The sequence below is a fragment of the Arvicola amphibius genome, chromosome 10, assembly GCF_903992535.2.
Source record: "Arvicola amphibius chromosome 10, mArvAmp1.2, whole genome shotgun sequence".
Classification (NCBI taxonomy): Eukaryota; Metazoa; Chordata; class Mammalia; order Rodentia; family Cricetidae; genus Arvicola; species Arvicola amphibius.
Window position 1 is genome coordinate 93361417 of NC_052056.1, and position 19527 is coordinate 93380943.

The 19527-nt window shown below is 40.8% G+C and overlaps 1 protein-coding gene across 1 annotated transcript in view; it reads left to right on the forward strand.

Annotated features, from left to right (window-relative positions):
- Baz1b (bromodomain adjacent to zinc finger domain 1B) overlaps positions 1-19527 on the forward strand; it is a 61759-nt gene that overhangs the window by 18869 nt on the left and 23363 nt on the right. The window contains exons 4-8 of the mRNA XM_038345191.1: positions 509-710; positions 3715-3836; positions 6600-6797; positions 13483-15181; positions 17258-17396. Of these exons, the coding sequence (XP_038201119.1) occupies positions 509-710; positions 3715-3836; positions 6600-6797; positions 13483-15181; positions 17258-17396 (2360 nt within the window). The remainder of the gene's footprint in view (positions 1-508; positions 711-3714; positions 3837-6599; positions 6798-13482; positions 15182-17257; positions 17397-19527) is intronic.

Consider the following 19527-nt stretch of genomic DNA (forward strand, 5'->3'; position numbering starts at 1 on the left):
TGAACTCACAGAGATCCACCTCCCTCTGCCTCCTGAGTGCTGGAATTAAAGGTGTGTGCACCACCACCCAAACTAAAGTAACTCTTATAAAAAGAAAGCATTTAACTGAGAGGGCTTGCTTACAGTTTCAGAGGCTTTGTTCATTGTCTTCATGGCAGGGAGCATGGAAGCACATATAGCATGGAACAGTAGCTGAGAGTTGCGTTCTGATACACAGGCAGAGACAAACAAACAGGCATACCGGGACTATCTTGGAGTTTTGAAACCTCAAAGCCCCCCCCCCCCCCCACACACACACATTTCTACTCAGAAGGCCCTAATCTTGTCAGATAGTGCCATTCTCTGGTGACTAAACATTCAAATGTATGAGCCTATGGGGGGCCATTCTTACTCAAGTCGCCATATTAGGCATGTATACTACTAGGTCATGTTTTCTATTTCTTTAGATTTCTAAGTCAGTTTATTTATTTATTTAAGTATCTCTTAATTTTCTCTATCATTTGTATAGGTTGGAAAGGAGAAAATGCTGAAGGTAAAGATTGTGAAAATTCATCCTTTGGAGAAAGCTGATGAAGAGGCTGCTGAGAAGAAATCTGATGGGTCTTGTGATTCTCCATCAAGTGACAAAGAGAATTCCAGTCAAATGGCTCAGGACCACCAGAAGAAAGAGACAGTAGTCAAAGAGGATGAAGGCAGGAGAGAGAGTATTAGTATGTATGATGCTGGCCTTGCTCCTGAGTTGATCTAACATTCTTTAGCAACCACATGCATAATTTGTTTTTATATAGGCATGATTGTATTCGTTGTGATTCAAAAAGCCACTGAAATATCCATGTGACTTAGGACTTAAAGCTCCCTAAATAATTAAGACTATTCCTAACCAAGATGGTAAAGAAAATTGTATTTCCTTTACTCTTCTTTTTTTTCTTTTTTTCTTTTGAGTCAAAGTCTGTAGTCTAGGTTGGCCTCAAATTTGGAGAGGTTCTCTTGTCTCTGTTTCCTAAATTCTAGGATTACAGGTATGCACCAACACACATCCAGGACGCTTTCCTACGCTTTAGTTATTGTTGTTTTTTGTTTGTTTGCTTTTTGGAGACAATATAGCCTTGGCTGGCTTGGAACTTACTAGGTAGACCAGGCTGGTATGGAACACAGAGAGAGAGAGATAAGCCTGCCTCTGACTCCCTAGTGCTGGGATAAAAGATGTGTGCCATCATGCCTTTCCCTCTTTCCTCTTAAAGCTGAGAACATGTACATGTGTATAGAGAGAAGGCAGTGATCTAGGTAGACAAAGCATATTCTAATCCCTCCTGTTCTTTACAGTGCAAGCTAGTGTGATGTCTTTCAAATACTCCGTTTTTCTGTTTGTCTCTTTGTATCTGACTCTCTTAGGTAGAAACCATTAGAATTCTGAAACACTGCAATATCCAAAAATTTGTTCAGACCTGGAGACTAAAATAATTAACAGAATAACTAAAATCATTGCTCATTAGAAAATGTGCTCTGACAGTGATACCACATCCTAAACACTTATCATTTATTTAATTTTGGCTGATTAGATAAGGAAATTAACTGTAGTAGAATCCTTTTGTCTCAAAATGGTGGCACAGTGTTTGTTATATATGATCTGTATCTGTTGATCAAATAATTTCACTTCACTATTTTAGTTGCCACTTTGTCTGCCATCTCTTCTATTGTGCCAGATGTTTTGGATCCATACTGATTATTTTAGAAGGCCTTATAGTCTGAAGGAGACTACCGAGACTGGCTGTAACTAGCCTTTCAGTGGTGTCGTTTCATCTATTTTTTTCTGTTCTGTTGTGAACGCATATGCCTACCATTTCCAGTTTCTCTTCTGAAGTTTTATTATAAGCTTATTCTTTTCGTAGTGTGTGTGTGTGTGTGTGTGTGTGTGTGTGTGTGTGTGTGTGTGTGTGAGAGAGAGAGAGAGAGAGTGAGAGAGTCTGTATAAGTGTATATACTATATGTGTGTAGGAGCACAGAGGCCAAGAGAAAGACCCTATCGATCAGAGTTGCAGGTGGTAGTGAGTCATCCAGTGTGGGTGCTGGGAGCCGAACCTGGGTCCTAGAGGAGAACAACAAGTGCTCTTAGCTGTTGAGCCATCTCATCAGCCCTCAAAACGAGGGAATTCTGATTACCTGAAGTTGAAAACTGTTTTCGTGAGGTGGGAGGGAAGTTACTATATGGGCAGGAACATAATGTGTTAATTATGTGTTCATATTTTGGCTCTTTGTTTTTTTAACACTGGGTCTCTTGTGACTAAGACTAGCCTTGAATTTCTGATCTTCCTGTTTGTACCTCCCAGTAGTTGGGATTATATATAGGTGTGTACCACTATGTCCAATGATACACTTAGGTCCTGTTTATCCCAAGATTCTTGAGAATATTTATTGTCTTCTCTTCCTGCTGACCAGTGGCTGATTCCTTTGTACTATTATAATTTAACTTCTGTCTTTTTACATTTTTTTTACTTCTTTGCTTTGGGACAACTCGTGACATGTCTGCCTCTACTTGGAGAAGTAGGCTTGTGCTGCTCTACTTGGCACCTTTCCTTCACCAGCTCCTTTGACAGCCTAGGACTGTAATTTGCTCTGTGATCCATACTTGCCTTACTCTTGAGTTCTGGGGCTACAGGTGTATGAAATGTTTGCCACCAAGCCTGTATTAATTTCTGCCTTTTAATGACTTATAATACAGTTTCTAATCAGGTTGCAGATGACCTCTTATTTGCCAGGTACAGAGATTTTTTTTTTTAAAGACTTGTTTTACTTTTTGAATTTTAAAAAAATTTATGTGCGTGAGTGTTTTCCCTGCATGTATGTCTGTGCACCACTTGCATGCCTAGTGTCCTTGAAGGCCAAACATTTTCAGATTCTGTGGAATTGGAGTTTTGGAGTTATAGATGGTTTTGAGCTGCCTTTTGGGTGCTGGAAATCAAACCCAGGTTCTCTGGAAAAATAGCCATTTTTTTAAAACTTTATTTTCTGTTAATGGTTATTTCACCTGCATGTATATCTGTGCACCACATGCATGCAGTGTCCAAAAAGGCCAGCAGACGGCATTAGAGTCTCCTGGAATTGGAATCACATATGCTTGTGAGTCATCATGTGAGTGCTGGGAACCATACCTCTGTCCTCTGAAAGAGCCACCTCTGAGCCATCTCTCCAGCCCCAGTTGTTTAATTTTTTTTTTTGTTAGATTTTACACTGGGAGTTATCCTGATATATTTAATCTTGTTTTATTTACTTATTTCATATGTATAGGTATTTTGCCTACATATATATCTCTATCATGGATGCCTGGTGCCCACGGAGGCCAGAAAAAGGCATTGGATTCTCCCTCTGGAGTTACAGACAATTGTGAACCACCATGTGGGTGCTGGGAATCTGGTCCAAGCAATCTTTTTAGCCCATAAGTCATACTCTTTTTAGGTGTTTAATGCTTACCTTCCAGAGTATTCCTTTTCTGTACTCACAGTATTCATGTTTGTCAGACTGTATTGTGGCATTGTAGTTATTTACCTAACTGACCTGCATAGATTAGCTCCTTAATTTACAGGTATTACATCCATCTTTGGGTCACATCACCCAGTAACTGGTGTAAGTGAGGAATTGAGTAAAGTTACTAGTTGTGAGTGAATAAGTTAAATTAAAATAATTTATTATTTGCTAATTTTCTGTTGATTTGACTAGATGACAGAGCACGTAGGTCTCCACGAAAACTTCCTACTTCGTTAAAAAAAGGAGAAAGGAAATGGGCTCCTCCAAAATTTCTGCCTCACAAATACGATGTGAAGCTACAAAATGAAGATAAGGTTGGTTAAACCTCTTACATTAATAGATTTTAAGAAAATATTATATGGGTGGTTTTCTTGGAGAAAATGTGCTAAGGAAAAATGAAAGAAATGTCTTCATTACAGAAATTTGGAGTGTTTTTCTGTCTTCATTACAGAAATTTGGAGTGTTTTTCTGACTTTTTCTTTAGAAGGTAGTATGCCTTTTCTTCATAGGAATTAGTGGACTAAAGAATAACTTTGCATTTGAGCATCTCAATTTGAAAATGAGAACTGTTGCTTTTAGTCATGTCATTGCTAAGAAATTTTCTTTTGCTGATTTCAAAGTAAAAGAGTTAATTATAATGTAAATGAAGTTACAAGAAAACTCCTGTAGTTAGTGCTTTTATAAGGGATCCTGTAAGACTTCAAGCTAATAAGCTGTTATAGTCAGTATCCTTAACATAACTTAGTACAACTTTTTACTTTTTTTTTTTTATTTACTATGTATACAATATTCTGTCTGTGTGTATGCCTGCAGGCCAGAAGAGGGCACCAGACCCCATTACAGATGGTTGTGAGCCACCATGTGGTTGCTGGGAATTGAACTCAGGACCTTTGGAAGAGCAGGCAATGCTCTTAACCGCTGAGCCATCTTCCAGCCCCACTTTGTGTCTAGAAAAACCAAAAAAAACAAAAACAAAAACAAAAACCCTTTCTTACTCAGTCCTGGGTATTGAACTCAGGGCCTTGCTATGGTAGGCAAATATTCTTTACTGAGTTACATCCCCAGCCTTTTTTTTCTTGAGCTATAATATGTGTTTGACTTTTACATTTTTAATTTTTCTTGTGGGACTAAGGTTTAGTCCAGCTCTTCCTGCATGTTAGACAAGTACTATCACTGAGCTATTTCCAGTCCTGCTTTTTTATATTCTTTAATATGTTGAGAGTCAGGATGTATTTACAAACAAGAACTTATTTCTTAGCTTTTATCCTGGTCATGGTGAGATGGAAGCAGGAGGATCAGGAGTTGAAAGTCATTCTTTGTCGCACAGTGAGTTTGAGGGCAGCCTGGGCTACATGAGACCTTGTTAAAACCAAAGTTTTTAAGTTGTAAATAGAATATATCTTTTCATTGATTATATCTTAGATTTAAGAAATACTGGTATATTCTTTCTGGTGTTTCTACATATACATGAATAAATTTTAATTGGAAAGAGGACTAGGATGTTGAAAATAATTGTGTTTGTTTTCATAGATAATCTTTTTATACAAAAAATCTGCCCGGCCCTGTGAGGATTAGCCCTGGGAAAGGTCTTCTATGGCAAGAACTGCCAGCCAGTTCTTTTGCCTTTTGCTTTGAGACAGGGTCTTGTTGTATAAATGTGGCTGCCTTAAACCTGGCTGTGTAATCCAAGTTGATCTCAAACTTGTAACAATCATCCTGCCTCTGTATCCTGAGTGCTGGGATTACAGGAGTTTGGCATCATGTTTTTTTTTTGTTTTGTTTTGTTTTGTTTTTGTTTTTATTTTATTTTATTTTATTTTTTTTGCGGGTATAGTGGGGGACTTCTTTGTATTGTTCTGTTGCTCTCCCCATTGCTTAGAATTTTGACAACTCTTACTGTTTTATAGTTGGTGATCTGAACACATAGCTGGATAGGTACATTTCTTACCTCTCATTTAGTGATTTAGCTAGTTAAAACATGCTGGGGAATCTCATCTACTTCCATTTATTTTCCTAATGATGGTACAACTTGTTCACAAGTCATAATAAGCTCTGGTTATGGGAAGGCAAAATGTAAACCAAAAAATGAATGACCTATTATCCCTCACTTGGAGATGATCATTGGTGAATATGAATTTGGTAATCAGTAGTTAGGACTCAAGTGGCTTTTAAAGGTAGAGAAATAATATAATAAATATATTGTGTGTATCTTGTCCCTTTCATTTACATAAAATAAGCATCTGTGGTTTCATTAAATTTTCTTAAACTGTAAAGTGAAATGGTAGCATATAAAATGGTCACTGGAACAGCTTATGAAGCATGGAGACCCCTCAGCTCTCCTGCTGGTACTGCCTCTGACTCAAGTTTTCAGTTTGGTGAGGCCCAAACAACTGCTTTTTTTTTTCCTTTTGTGTGTGTGTGTGTGTGTGTGTGTGTGTTTGTTTTTGTTTTGTGGCTTATTTGTTTGTTGTTTGATTTTTCGAGACAGGGTTTCTTTGTGTATCCCTGGCTGTCCTGGAACTCACTCTGTACATCAGACTGGCTGCAAAATTCAGATATCTACCTGTCTCTGCCTCCTGAGTGCTGGGATTAAAGGTGTGTGTTACTGCCACCACCACCCAGTTTTCTTCTGTAATTTTGAGACAAGATCTGGCTATGTGTTTCCTAGGCTAGCCACAAGCTCACTGTCTTCCTCCCTTAGCCTCTCTGTACTCTCGTACTCAGGTTATCTGTATGTACCAGCATGAACCCTTGAAGGGTGGATCTTTAGGTAATCCTCATCCTCTTTTCCTACTAAAAGACTTTCCATTTTTTTCCTAGGATGAAGCCATAGCTAGAGAAGTTGATGGTGTGGAGTTTGAAAGTGTACTCATCTTGACATTTTTTTATTGACAGATTACATAGGAATTGTTTAAGTTGAAATTCTATCTCAGAATTTTGCTGTTTCTAATTTATAGGTGTGCTTACCCTCTCCTCCCCCCACCCCCTGCCCCACTCCCATGAAAGGCTGTATTTGTTTTTCATTGCCTAACTGCTTCTGGTCCCGATGCTGAGTTCTTTGTTACCTTTTTACCTAGATCATCAGCAATGTGCCAGCAGACAGCTTGATTCGAACAGAGAGGCCACCAAATAAGGAGATACTTCGGTACTTTATTCGGCATAATGCATTACGTGCTGGTACTGGTGAAAATGCACCTTGGGTGGTAGAAGATGAATTGGTGAAGAAATATTCCCTGCCTAGCAAATTCAGCGACTTTTTACTTGACCCTTACAAGGTAAGGTCCCTGTTAATGTTGGACACTTAAGTAGAGCATTGCTAGATAAGCTTCTTTTTTCTAGTAACTTGCTGTAGAATTAGATTTATGGCAGATTTTGAACTCTTCAAGACAAAGTTTCTTTATGTAGCTTTGACTATCCTGGAACTAGTTTGGTAGACCAGGCTGGCCTTGAACTCTCAGAGATTCACCTACCTCTGCTTCCTGAATGTTGGAATTAAAATCTATCCAGATAGATTTTGAACTCTTTTGTTTGTTTGTTTGTGACAGGGTTTCTCTGTGTAGCTTTGGAGCCTGTCCTAGAACTCTCTTTGTAGACCAGGCTGGCCTTGAACTCACAGAGATCTGTCTTCTTCTGCTTCCTGAGTGCTGGGATTAAAGGTGTGAGCCACCAATGTCCGACTCAGATTTTGAACTCTTAACAATTGATCATTCAGGAGCTGAAGCAGAGACAATGGAGGGAATGATATTTATTGGCTTGTTCCCTGTGGCTTCCTTGTTCTGCTTTCTTATACAACTCACAGCCACCTGCCCAGCCATGGGGGGGGGGGCACCACCCACAGGAAGCTGGGCATCCCCGTATCAATCATCAATCAAGAAAATGCTTTATAGTCTTGCCTGTGTGCAGCTGTTGGAAGCATTTTCTCAATTGAGGTTCCTCTTTCCAGATAACTCTAGCTTAGTTAACAAAATACTAACCAAGATGTTAATATTTTATAAAGGAAAACTGAGCCAAGTGTAGTGATGTACGCCTTTAATCCTAGCACTTGGGATTCAGAGGCAGACAGATCTCCGCGTTCAAGGACAACCATTGCTAGAACCAAATAAAAGTGGGTGATGAGCCAAGACTTTGGCCTAGTTCCCCCTCCCTTTATTTTTTTTGGTCTCCATTCCTCTTACCTCTGTGTGTGAAGTTATGGGCCCAGTATCATGCACTACATTAAAACATAAATCTAAAAAATCTTCCCAGCTAACTTACTGACTAAAACCATATAGAGAATGAGGTATATGAATATTACCCTTAAATTCCTACTGTGTTGTCTTGAGTGAATGAGAAGAGTAGGAAGGGTTGGAGTTGTCTCTCGGTGGTAAAATACTTCTCTATTGTGAGAGGACCTGGTTCCATCCCATTTTCAGTGAGTTTAAAAAAACAAAGAGAGACTGGAGCTGTGTTCGTGTGGTAGCACCTGACTTTAATCCCAGACTCAGGAAGTAAGTGAATCTCTGTGAGTTCAGCTGTATAGTCTGTCTACAGAGTAAGTTCCAGGACATGCATGGCTACATAGAGAGACCCTGCCTCAAAACAAATATAAAAAGCCCAAGCTACTGGAATAAGAATTAGGTATGTGAGTTGGGTGTCATGGCTGAGTGGTTAAGAGGGCACTTGCTTCTCATTTAGAGGAACCAGCCTTAACATGCCACGTCAGGCAGCTCAGAACTAGCTGAGACTTGACTTCTACAAATCTGACACCTTTCTCAGCTCACCTGCACTCATATATATAATCACATAAAGACAGAAGCATGCACACTACTGAGATGCCAGGTACTCATTGACAAAGTTTTCTAAGCTGAGTGGTGGTGGCGCACACCTTTAATCTCAACACTCAGGAGGCAGAGGTAGGCAGATCTCTGTGAGTTCAAGACCAGCCTGGTCTACAAGAGCTAATTCCAGGACAGGCTCCAAAGCTACAGAGAAACCCTGTCTCAAAATAGAGAGAGAGAGAGAGAGAGAGAGAGAGAGAGAGAGAGAGAGAGAGAGAGAGAGAGAGAGAGAGAGAGAGAGAGAGAGAGAGAATGTTTTCTAATTAGTCTGACTTTGCTTAGATATACTGCTTTTATTCAGTTTCAGATTGAATTGCTGCAGATTATTTCCATTATTATAGATCACGAAATACTTTGACATACTGTCCTAGTGGTACTGTTCTTTGGTGGGAACAAAATAAAATACTATATACTCTGTTTTTCTTTTGGCCTCTCATGTTGCCGTCATAATTATTTAGCCATGAGAAAGCGCCTTCACCAAAAAATTTTGCTGTTTTTATTCTGGTTTTTCCATTCCTCCCCATTAGTCGTATTGAATTGTGCTGAGTGGAAGATAGGGAGACCCTTAGCACATAAGTGGTTTTATACTTTTTCAGATCCCCCTGAGTCCAGCCATGCCGGCTCCCATTTGGCTGTGACTGCCAGCATGCTCCATGCTGAGATGATCCAGCTACTGAAGGACTGCTCATGCCGGGAGCCGGCCTGTTGGGAGGGGGTTGGGTGAGTTCATTTCTTCATTTTTTAGAAAAGAAAAAAAAAATTTTTTTTTAAATGTGGTACGACTTGATGAAAATAGTGGCTGGAACTCGTCTCACTTAACTAACTGTCTGAACTATTTCTTAACAGTGCATATCTAAACAGAAGTGAAAGAAGCTTGCTTTAAATTTGAATTATTAAAATAAAAATAAGTCATTAAATTGAACATTCTAGTTCTAATGATACCTATTAAAGATACCTATTTAAATTAATAAAGTGAATCTTTGTGGCTTGATTAGTCTCTTCTTTTTTTCGTTTTTTGGTTTTTGAGACATGGTTTCTTTGTGCAATAGTCCTGGCTGTCCTGTAACTTGCTTTGTAGACGAGACGAGACTGACCTCAAACTCAGAGATTTGCTTCCTTCTGCTTCTGCTTCTACCCCCCAAATGCTGGGATTAAAGGAGTGCACTACCACTGCCTGGCTACTCTCTTTTTCTTTATAAGACTTTAGGTGTATTCCTGAGCGTCAGCTGGAGTGTTGTTATGTTTATCCTGTTGTGCAGTTGTTTGGGCTGCTTGAGGATAAGCCTGAAAGAATCTACTTGCTTTTACTTACTGCTGGGTTTGTAAGACAGTCTCAGAAATACTCTGCTCTTTGAAGTTCTCATAATATTATTGTCTGTGAATTGAATGAAACCTTGAATAAGATCCATTTTTGCTTATTTCTCTTTAACATTTTGATACTTAGTTTTGGGAAACTACAACCAGGAAACTCTACATTGGGGGAAGGTATCCCAGGAGTCATTAGAATTCAAGTTCTTTAAGATGATAAAACCTCTGTCCTGAGGCTATTGGGGAGCAAAACATTCAGTTTTAGTTGGGCACTAAAGCAGCCAGCTAAAAGACTAATACATAGTTAATATTGCTTTTTTTTTTATTCCATTTTTAGACAGCATCTCATTATGTAGCTGGTCCTGCCTCGGCCTCCTGAGGGGCTGATTGATAGGCATGTGCCAGTGGGCCCTGTAATTCTGAAAAGTCAGCTTGGGCTTTAAAGTTGGGGGGTTTAGTCAATAGCCAGAAGAATTTAAGTGGCCTAGCCTCTCAATTCAGACTGTTTTGCTTTTTGTTTTGTTGTGGTTCTATCGGTTTCTTCTTTGATTCCGTCCTTAATGTTTAATTTTTTCTTATTTTTTGAGGCAGAGTTTTGTGTAATCCAGGTTTTCATCTTTGAACTGTCCCTCTTCCTTCCCCTCCTGAATGCCAGGATAACAGCCATGCTCCACTAAGCCTGGCCAAATCTCAGTTGACATTGTTGGACATCTTAGTAATCACCCTTGATAGCTCCCTTACCGCTATCAAGAGCATCATATGTTTACCTCTTGGTTCTTAGGTTCCTATTACCTTAGCTAATTCCCCTGTGCCCATTTTAGGGGCTCTTAAGCTTATGGTTTGTAGTCTGCATCTGTTCCCTAGCCTGTGTGCAATCTACTCCCTCAATTTTCTCCAGTTAGCCCTGGCCATTCAAGAATGAGAAGTCTCGCCTAGCAGTGGTAGCACACGCCTTTAATCCCAGCGCTTGGGAGGTAGAGGCAGGCAGATGGATCTTTGTGAGTTCGAGGACAGCCTGGTTTACAGAGCGAGTTCAAGGACAGCCAGAGCTGTTACACTGAGAATCCCTGTCTTGACAAACAAGTAAAAACAACAACGAATGGGAAGTCTCTTGGGTTGTGCTCATGCGTACCTGCTTTCTAGAGTGAAAGTTCTCATTTGTCGTTTTCCTGTTAGCTAAAATGAGCTGCTGTTTGTATCTTAACAGTCAACTTCATTATTTTGACTTGTTTTGGGTTTTTTGTTTTGAAACATGATTTCGTATAGCCTAGGCTGACCTTGAACTCCTAACCCTCCTGCCCGTCTGTGCTGAAATTGCAGGCTTGTACATCTCACACCTTACTTATAATTACATTTTTTAGAATATTATAATCGGTTACAAATTTCTAATACATGTTTAAATAGAAACTCCTGGTGTGACCAGTGGGCCAGGTTCTAAACTCTTAAGTCTATTTGGTTTGTGTTTGAAACTGATACTATAGCATAGTCTGACTGAATATGAGGAAATCCTCCCAATTTCCCAACTGTTAGAATTCCAGGTGTGTGGTGTAGTTCCTCTACCCGTCCTACCTTTTTGTTTCATTTCTGATGCAGTGTCTCATACTATAGTCCAAGCTGACCTCAGACTCATCATACATGACAGTCTTTCAACCTCGGCCTCTGGAGTGCTTGGATTATAGGTGTAAGCAACCACGCCAGACTCCTCTTACCTAATTCTGTGTGAGGGAAATGGCTCATGCACTCCTGAGGAGCCAGAAGAGGCGAGTGTAGTAGTGGGAAGGGTGGACTTAAAGGGCATGTACTTTGAGTGTGGGGCCAGCTCGGGTCTCTTGGTGTGCCGGCAATGGATTTGTTTTTGTTCTAACCATGTTTACGATGAACATGTACAGCCAGGGGCAGAGCAAACTGGGGTTTTCCAAGTAAATACAGAATATGAAGGAAATTGTAGGTTTATGTGAGCTGGATTGTAATGATTGCCTAAAATTAAACTGAGGTGAAGAGTGGAAGCCAATCGTGGTGGTCCATTCTCTGAGTCCCATCTCCTGCTCAGGCTTGCTTAGGATCATGGCTTGAGTCCAGAGACCTGAGGCCATCCTGGGCACTATAATGAGATCTTATCCTTTTTATTTATTTGGGGAGTTATTTGTTTGTTTGTTTTTTTCAGACAGGGTCTCACTGTGTAGCCCTAGCTGTCCTGAAACTTGTGAATCCTTATGCCTCTCTGTCCTGAGTGCTGGGATCATAGGTGTGAGCCACCATGCCTGGCACTGACACCACATCTCTTTAAACCAACAGGTTAGGATGTTGAAAATGTGATAAAATGAGTGGATTTATAGTCTTGTGACATTGGAAGATTATAGACTAGGGTGCCAGAGAAAATGAATCAGGGACATTCAAACATGATAAACTGTTAGGACTGGCAATAGAGCTCAGTAGGTAAAGATACTTGTGGCCAAGGCCAACCATCTTAATCCAATTCCTGTGACCCACGTGGTGGGAAGAAAGAACCAGCTCCTTTGCATTTTCATCTGACACCCAACTTGGCATGTGCATGCCACCCCCCAAAACACAGGATGAATATGAAATGTAATCAAATTTTTAAAGAACTGTATATTAAAGAAATGAGAAGTTATAGAGCTTGTAGATGTAGTCATAGAAGTGAGTGGGAGAAGGCAAGAAAAACTTTATAAAACCAGGAAACAAGGTCAGGAGAGTTCTTTATCTGAACAGTGTTATCTATCGTTCAGCATGCTTATGTTTTCACAGTAACATGCCTCTGGGTTGAGACAAATGTATTTAGATAGTATATTTTACTTAAAGCACAAACTATTGAAGCTGAAACATAAAATCAAAGGATGAAGATATAATTGTTTCAAGAACAGGATTACTCCCTCCAACACCCCATTTTCAGGGATGGATGGAATACAGGCTCTTACATGTTAAGCAAGTGAGTCACACTGAGGCACACCCCCATCCCTCACTGGAAGATTCTCAGCAGGTGCTCTACCCCTGAGCCACTCCCCAGCCCCTTGCTGGGAATTCTAGGCAGGTGCTCTACCACTGATCCACACCCCAGCCCCTCACTGGGGGATTCTATGTAGGGGGTCTACCATTAAATCATGTCCCCAGGTTGAGAGTAGTATTTTGTTTTTTAGTTCTCTAATATATTACATCTGATTGCAGTTTCCCCTCCTCTTCTCTGCCCAGTGCCTCTCCTCCCCCAGAGTAGTACTTCTTAAAGTCTTGAGATGCTGCTATTTTCTGGGTCCTTTATTTTCTGATCTGAGGTTCATGGATAGACTTTGGAGATTGTATGCATAGTTTTTGTGTGTTGTTACAGCTGGAGAAAGTATTCATAGATTTTATTAAAATATTTGAGAACCACTAATACATATGTAAACAAAGAGCTAGTTGTGTAAAGCATCTAATGTCAAAGGATGATGGGCTTTTGTTGCAAAGCTGAAGGTGGATCCCAATTCCTCACATAAACTAGGAAAGCATCCTGTCACTGAACTGTACAGCTTCACAAGGCACATTTTGAGTGATGGGGAACATTGAGACAGAACTGACGTGAGTTAGGCTGGCCTCATACTTGGTATGTAACAGACAGACCTCAAACTTCTGATTCTCTTGCTTCCACTGCCTACGTTTGGGATCATAGATATGACTCCATGGCATCAGCAGAGTATAGCTTTGTTTTGAGACGTGGTGTCACTGTGGTGTAGCCCTGAACGCGGAGCTTCGTGTGTAATGGAGAACACCACTATAGTGCTTAGATGTTGCTTACTGCACTTAAATTTTTAACAGTAATTTTGCTCCTGTTCTTAAATTTTAGTACATGACTCTCAATCCCTCTACCAAGAGGAGGAATACTGGATCTCCAGACAGGAAACCCTCAAAGAAACCTAAAAGAGACAATTCTTCTCTAAGTTCCCCACTAAACCCTAAGCTGTGGTGCCATGTGCACTTGGAGAAGTCGTTAAATGGCCCACCACTAAAAGTGAAGAACTCAAAGAATTCCAAGTCTCCAGAAGAGCATTTGGAAGAGGTGATGAAAATTATGTCCCCCAACAAACTACACAGCTTTCACATTCCTAAGAAAGGCCCATCTACCAAGAAGCCGGGGAAGCACAGCGACAAACCTTTGAAGGCCAGGGGCAGAAGCAAAGGCATCTTGAATGGACAGAAGTCCACAGGCAGTTCCAAATCACCCAGCAAGTGTGTGAAGACTCCCAAGACCAAAATGAAACAGATGACTTTGTTGGATATGGCCAAAGGGACCCAGAAGATGACTCGAGCCCCCCGGAGTTCTGGGGGTGTACCAAGGTCTTCGGGTAAACCTCATAAACACCTGCCTCCTGCTGCCCTGCATCTGATTGCCTATTACAAAGAAAATAAAGACAAAGAGGACAAGAAGAGTGCCCTGTCCTGCGTTATCTCCAAAACAGCACGTATCCTCTCCAATGAAGATAGAGCCCGTCTTCCAGAAGAGCTGCGGACTCTTGTGCAGAAACGCTACGAGCTCCTGGAACATAAAAAGAGGTGGGCCTCTATGTCTGAAGAGCAACGGAAGGAATATTTGAAAAAGAAACGGCAGGAGCTAAAAGAGAGGTTGCGGGAAAAAGCCAAGGAACGGAGAGAGAAAGAAATGCTGGAGAAGTTAGAAAAGCAGAAACGATATGAGGACCAGGAGTTAGGCGGCAGAAACCTTCCATCATTCAGGCTGGTGGATACTCCTGAAGGGCTGCCCAATACCCTTTTTGGGGATGTAGCCCTGGTGGTGGAGTTCCTGAGCTGTTACTCTGGGTTGCTCTTGCCTGATGCTCAGTACCCCATCACTGCTGTTTCCCTAATGGAAGCCTTGAGTGCAGATAAAGGTGGTTTTTTGTACTTGAACAGAGTGCTGGTCATTCTGCTGCAGACCTTACTTCAGGATGAAATTGCAGAAGACTATGGAGAACTGGGGATGAAGCTGTCAGAAATCCCCCTAACTTTGCATTCTGTCTCAGAGCTGGTTCGGCTCTGTTTGCGCAGGTGTGATGTCCAGGAGGACAGTGAGGGCTCAGAAACAGATGACAATAAAGATTCCTCACCATTTGAGGACAGTGAGGTACAAGATGAGTTCCTCGAGAAGCTTGAGACCTCAGAATTCTTTGAGCTGACATCAGAAGAGAAGCTACGGATATTGACAGCTCTCTGCCACCGGATCCTCATGACATACTCTGTCCAAGACCACATGGAGACAAGACAGCAGATGTCTGCAGAGTTGTGGAAGGAGCGTCTCGCTGTGCTGAAGGAGGAGAATGATAAGAAGAGAGCAGAGAAACAAAGGAGGAAAGAGATGGAAGCCAGAAATAAAGAAAATGGCAAAGAGGAGAATGGGCTAGGCAAAATGGACAGGAAAAAGGAAGTTGTAAAGATTGAGCATCAAGTCGAAATGGAAGCAGATGACATGATCAGTGCTGTCAAAAGCAGAAGGCTGCTTAGCATGCAAGCTAAGAGGAAGCGGGAAATCCAGGAGAGAGAAACAAAAGGTAAAGTTTATGCTGAGAGGTTTAGAAAAGCCCTTTTGTGGGTAGGAGAACAGAAAGTACTAGAATAATGGTAGGGTATCTGTCACAACTGTTAACTTATTCTGTGTACAGTACCCTAGCACTCCCTAAGATATTCTTGTTTTCTCATAATTTTGAGACAAACTCTTATTAGGCTTTCCTGAAACTTATTCTGTAGCTTAAGTTGGCCTTACATCCATCCTCCTGTCTCAACATACAGAACGTTAGGATTATAGGCATGAGCCTCTGTGTTTAGCTGAGTGTCTTTGTACACTTGCATATAATTGTGTGTGTGTGCGCGTGCGTGCGCACGCACGTGCTTGTGCACACTGGGAAAATAGCTCAGCAGTTAAGAGCACTGGCTGTTTTTCCAGAGACCCTTCATTCAATTTCCAGCACCACATGGAGGCTCACAATTAATTCCAGAGGATCCAACACCCCCTTCTTGCCTCCACAGTCATGCAAGTGGTATATAGACATACATGCAGCCAAAACACAATACTCATCAAATAAATAAATAATTGTGGGGCCTGGAGATGGTAATAAACCGTGTAATAATAACCATACATAAATAATATTTTGTGGTAGGTTGACCTTGAACTCAAGGAAATCCCTCTGCCCTGGCATTGCATATGTGCACAAGAGCATTTTTTTTTTTGAAAGGTTCATCTGTGTTGTAGCATGTAAAACACTACATTACTTGGAAGAAGCCAGGACATAAAAGACAATCCCAGAAGGAACCTTGTCATACCTTGTTCTTAGCCCCTAACAACAACTGATCTCTAGATTTATGTATTCTCTGCATTTTATTTAAATTTGGGCCAGTGAAAGAACTCAGTGCCAGTTGCTGTCATGATTAGCAACCTGAGCTTGCAAAATTCTGGGACCGACATGGCAGAAGAAGAGAACTGACTCCCACAGGTTGTCCTCTGACCTTCACACAACACAAGATAAATTTATTCATTTGGTCTTTCGAGACAGGGTTTCCCTGTGTAATTCTAGCTGTCCTGGACCTAGCTCCATAGGCCAGGCCGGCCTTGAACTCACCAGAGATCTGACTGCCTCTTCGTCCAAGTGCTGGGATTAAAGAAAATAAAAGTAGTGTGGTGGTAGTGTGGCATGCCTTTGAACTCGGTGGGCTTGGGGCAGAGTCAAGCAGATCTCGAAGTTTGAGACCAACTTGATCTACATATTGAGTTCCAGGATAGCTAGAGCTACATAGAGAATCCCTGTCTGGAGAAACCAAATAAGGGGGTGGGAGAAGCAGGCACCAGGCACAGTTGCATACATGTTTAATTTCCACTCTCAAGAATAAGATGTCCAAGAGTTCAGACCAACCAGGGGTACATAGTGAGATCCTGTCTGAAAAACAGAAAAGGCATGAACTTTCTGATTAGCCAATTGTTAGTTGGTACAATATTGTGTGTGTGTTGTTTGAATTTGACTGCTAGGCAAACAATAGTATTGTACTACACTCCTAGTTCTACAATAATTACTGCATCCCTTTCTCTGTCTTTACTTTCTTGATTTTATTTTTCTTCTGTTAGTCATGTTAAGGCAACAGCTATGACGGCACACACCTTTAATTCTAGGAGGCAGAGGCGGATAGTCTTCTGAGTGTAAAGGCCAACCTGGTCTATATAGCAAGTTTCAGGCCAGCTAAAGCAACATACATACATATATACATACATACATATTAAAGACAGATTGCTGTCAGGTTCTTTTTGATCAAAATATTTCTTTTGGCAGTGTTCGGGATGTGGGTTGGTTTAGGAACTCCCTCTGTAGACCAGGATAGCCTTGCTCACAAGAGTTCACTTACCTCCTCTGGGTGTAAAGGCATATACCACCACGTTCAGCTTGACTGAAATATTTTCTTCTTAATTCATTTAATCTGTCTGTTTAGGGATCCTATGGCAATGAGGGTTGTAACCTTGTGAAGAGTAAGGATTATAGGAGGATCATAGATGAGAGTTCCACCTTAGATGGCAAAAGAAAAGAAGGTCCAGTAAACATGTACTTCATACAGGCATTTCTTGGTTTCTTACTCTTTACCAGTGAGATTGGAACGGGAAGCTGAAGAGGAACGAATGCGGAAACACAAGGCGGCTGCTGAGAAGGCTTTCCAGGAAGGGATTGCCAAGGCGAAACTTGTACTTCGCAGGACGCCTATTGGTACCGACCGCAACCATAATAGGTACGTTACTTGACCTATTTCTGTGTCTTGTGGGTGGTCATAGTTGTTACTAGTTAGCGAGCTAAGGTGCTAGAAATGAACTGTTCTGCTCTGCTCAGTTTTCGACTTCTGTCTTTAGGTATGATTGTTTATTGTTCCTTTATTTCCTATTACTGGTGTCTTACCTAACTTACAAAGTTAGGTAAGACAATCTTCCAGGCTCATTGGTAGTTTTATGGCAGAGCTCTTGCATAAGCCTTGGGTTCTATTCCCAGTGCTGTGGAATTTAAAAAAAAAAAAATCTTCTCTGGCCCTTGAAGGTAGCATAGATAGGAAATTTAAATACAGACAAATGGACTGTAATCCAAATACTTCTTTTAAAATGGTTCAATATTTTGGGGATGCAGAAATGGTTCAGTGATAGACTCTTTCATGAATCAAGAACCCTGAAGGATGCCAGGCGGTGGTGGCGCACGCCTTTAATCCCAGCACTCAGGAGGCAGAGGCAGGCAGATCTCTGTGAGTTCGAGACCAGCCTGGTCTACAAGAGCTAGCTCCAGGACAGGTTCTAAAGCTGCAGAGAAACCCTGTCTCGAAAAACTGAAAAAAAAAAAAACCCTGAAGGAACATCTCACCTTTAGGCAAGTTCAGCAGTCCTCTTTCTGCGGGTTCTTTGTGTCCAGTTAAGCAGTCCATGCAAGAGCAGTTTCTTGCCTCTTCGATGCCCATCTTCCTCTTGAAGTAGATTGGTGCTGCCAGGAGCAGATGTGTCTCATTGTCATGAAAAGCCCTAAGTTATTAAATATTTTAAAAGCCATATTCTGTAGTCTTTGAAAGATATGAAGAATACCTATCTGAAATATATCTATGCACATCTAGAAAATCTAACATGACTACAAACTTGACTATTATAGATGATTATCCATTAACTTACTAATTATGCATTTTTAAGTGAACTACACAATCACAATACCTTAATCAGGATCAGAAATGAGCATATAACAAAATTGACCTTAAATTAGTATCAATAAACCATGATTCATATCAGCGCAAATTATTCATATCTATGTCATATCCCCTTTTAAATGTAAAAGAACATTTATAAACAATATTTGGGAATATGGATGTAGTTATTTCTCTCCAAACTGCTTCATGCTGTATGGGGGCGCTGCATATCCTGTTTGCTAGGTTCCTCACAGTCAGCAGTTGAGCAAAATAATTTTTTGAGGGTGTTCACAGCAACCTTTCAGGAGGGCGCTGTCTATCATACCATATTGGTCTAGAAGCAATTCTCATCTTCTGTGAAAACAAAAGAAGAACCTCTTTTTCCAAAGCATCATATCCTTAGGCCCAAATTTTAAAGTCAAGATACCTTTGGAACATATATGCTGGTTTAGCTTAGCAGACCACACAATGAAATGTCTCTCTGTATTTAGCTCTTTCATAGTCAAAAAATTTAAAAGAAAACACAATAATATACAGAATCCAGGCTCTCTGAATTTTCCATTTTTATGTGGCTTATTTTTTTTTTACTTCTTTTAATCTATGACTGTCTGTACTCTGTCTCTTTAAAGACTTTACCCTTTTTTTAAAGCATTAACTTTACTTTATGACTATTTAATAGTCTTTTTCTTCTCTCTCCCAAGCCTACGTATGTCTGTCTAACACTATGACCCATTTAGAAGTCTCTTATGTCTGAATCTGTCCTATTGTGAATCTGTAATTCTTTAGTATTCAGGAGCACTTCTTAAAAAACTTAAGATGCACCATGTAGAGGTAATAACGGTACCGCCTGTTTCCTGCCCAGTCTAAACCTTAACTGCGCTGTTATTATGATAATTATGATAGTTCCTGCCTGAGACCAGCACAGTTCAGCATGGCAGAGCCTCTCCTGCTTCAGAGCCATTTGGTGCCCCAGCCACATGCAGTTCCAGGCACGCAGCAGTCCACATTGCCATCAAGCTCTCTGATCCTAGTGCGTCACCAGTCCCACATATGTACATGAAGGCAAAACCCTGACACAAATAAAGTCATTTTGTTGTTTTGTTTGTTTGTTTGTTTTAGAGACAAGGTTTCTCTATAGCTTTGGAGCCTGTCCTGGAAGTAGTTCTTGTAGACCAGGCTGGCCTTGAACTCATAGAGATCCTCCTGC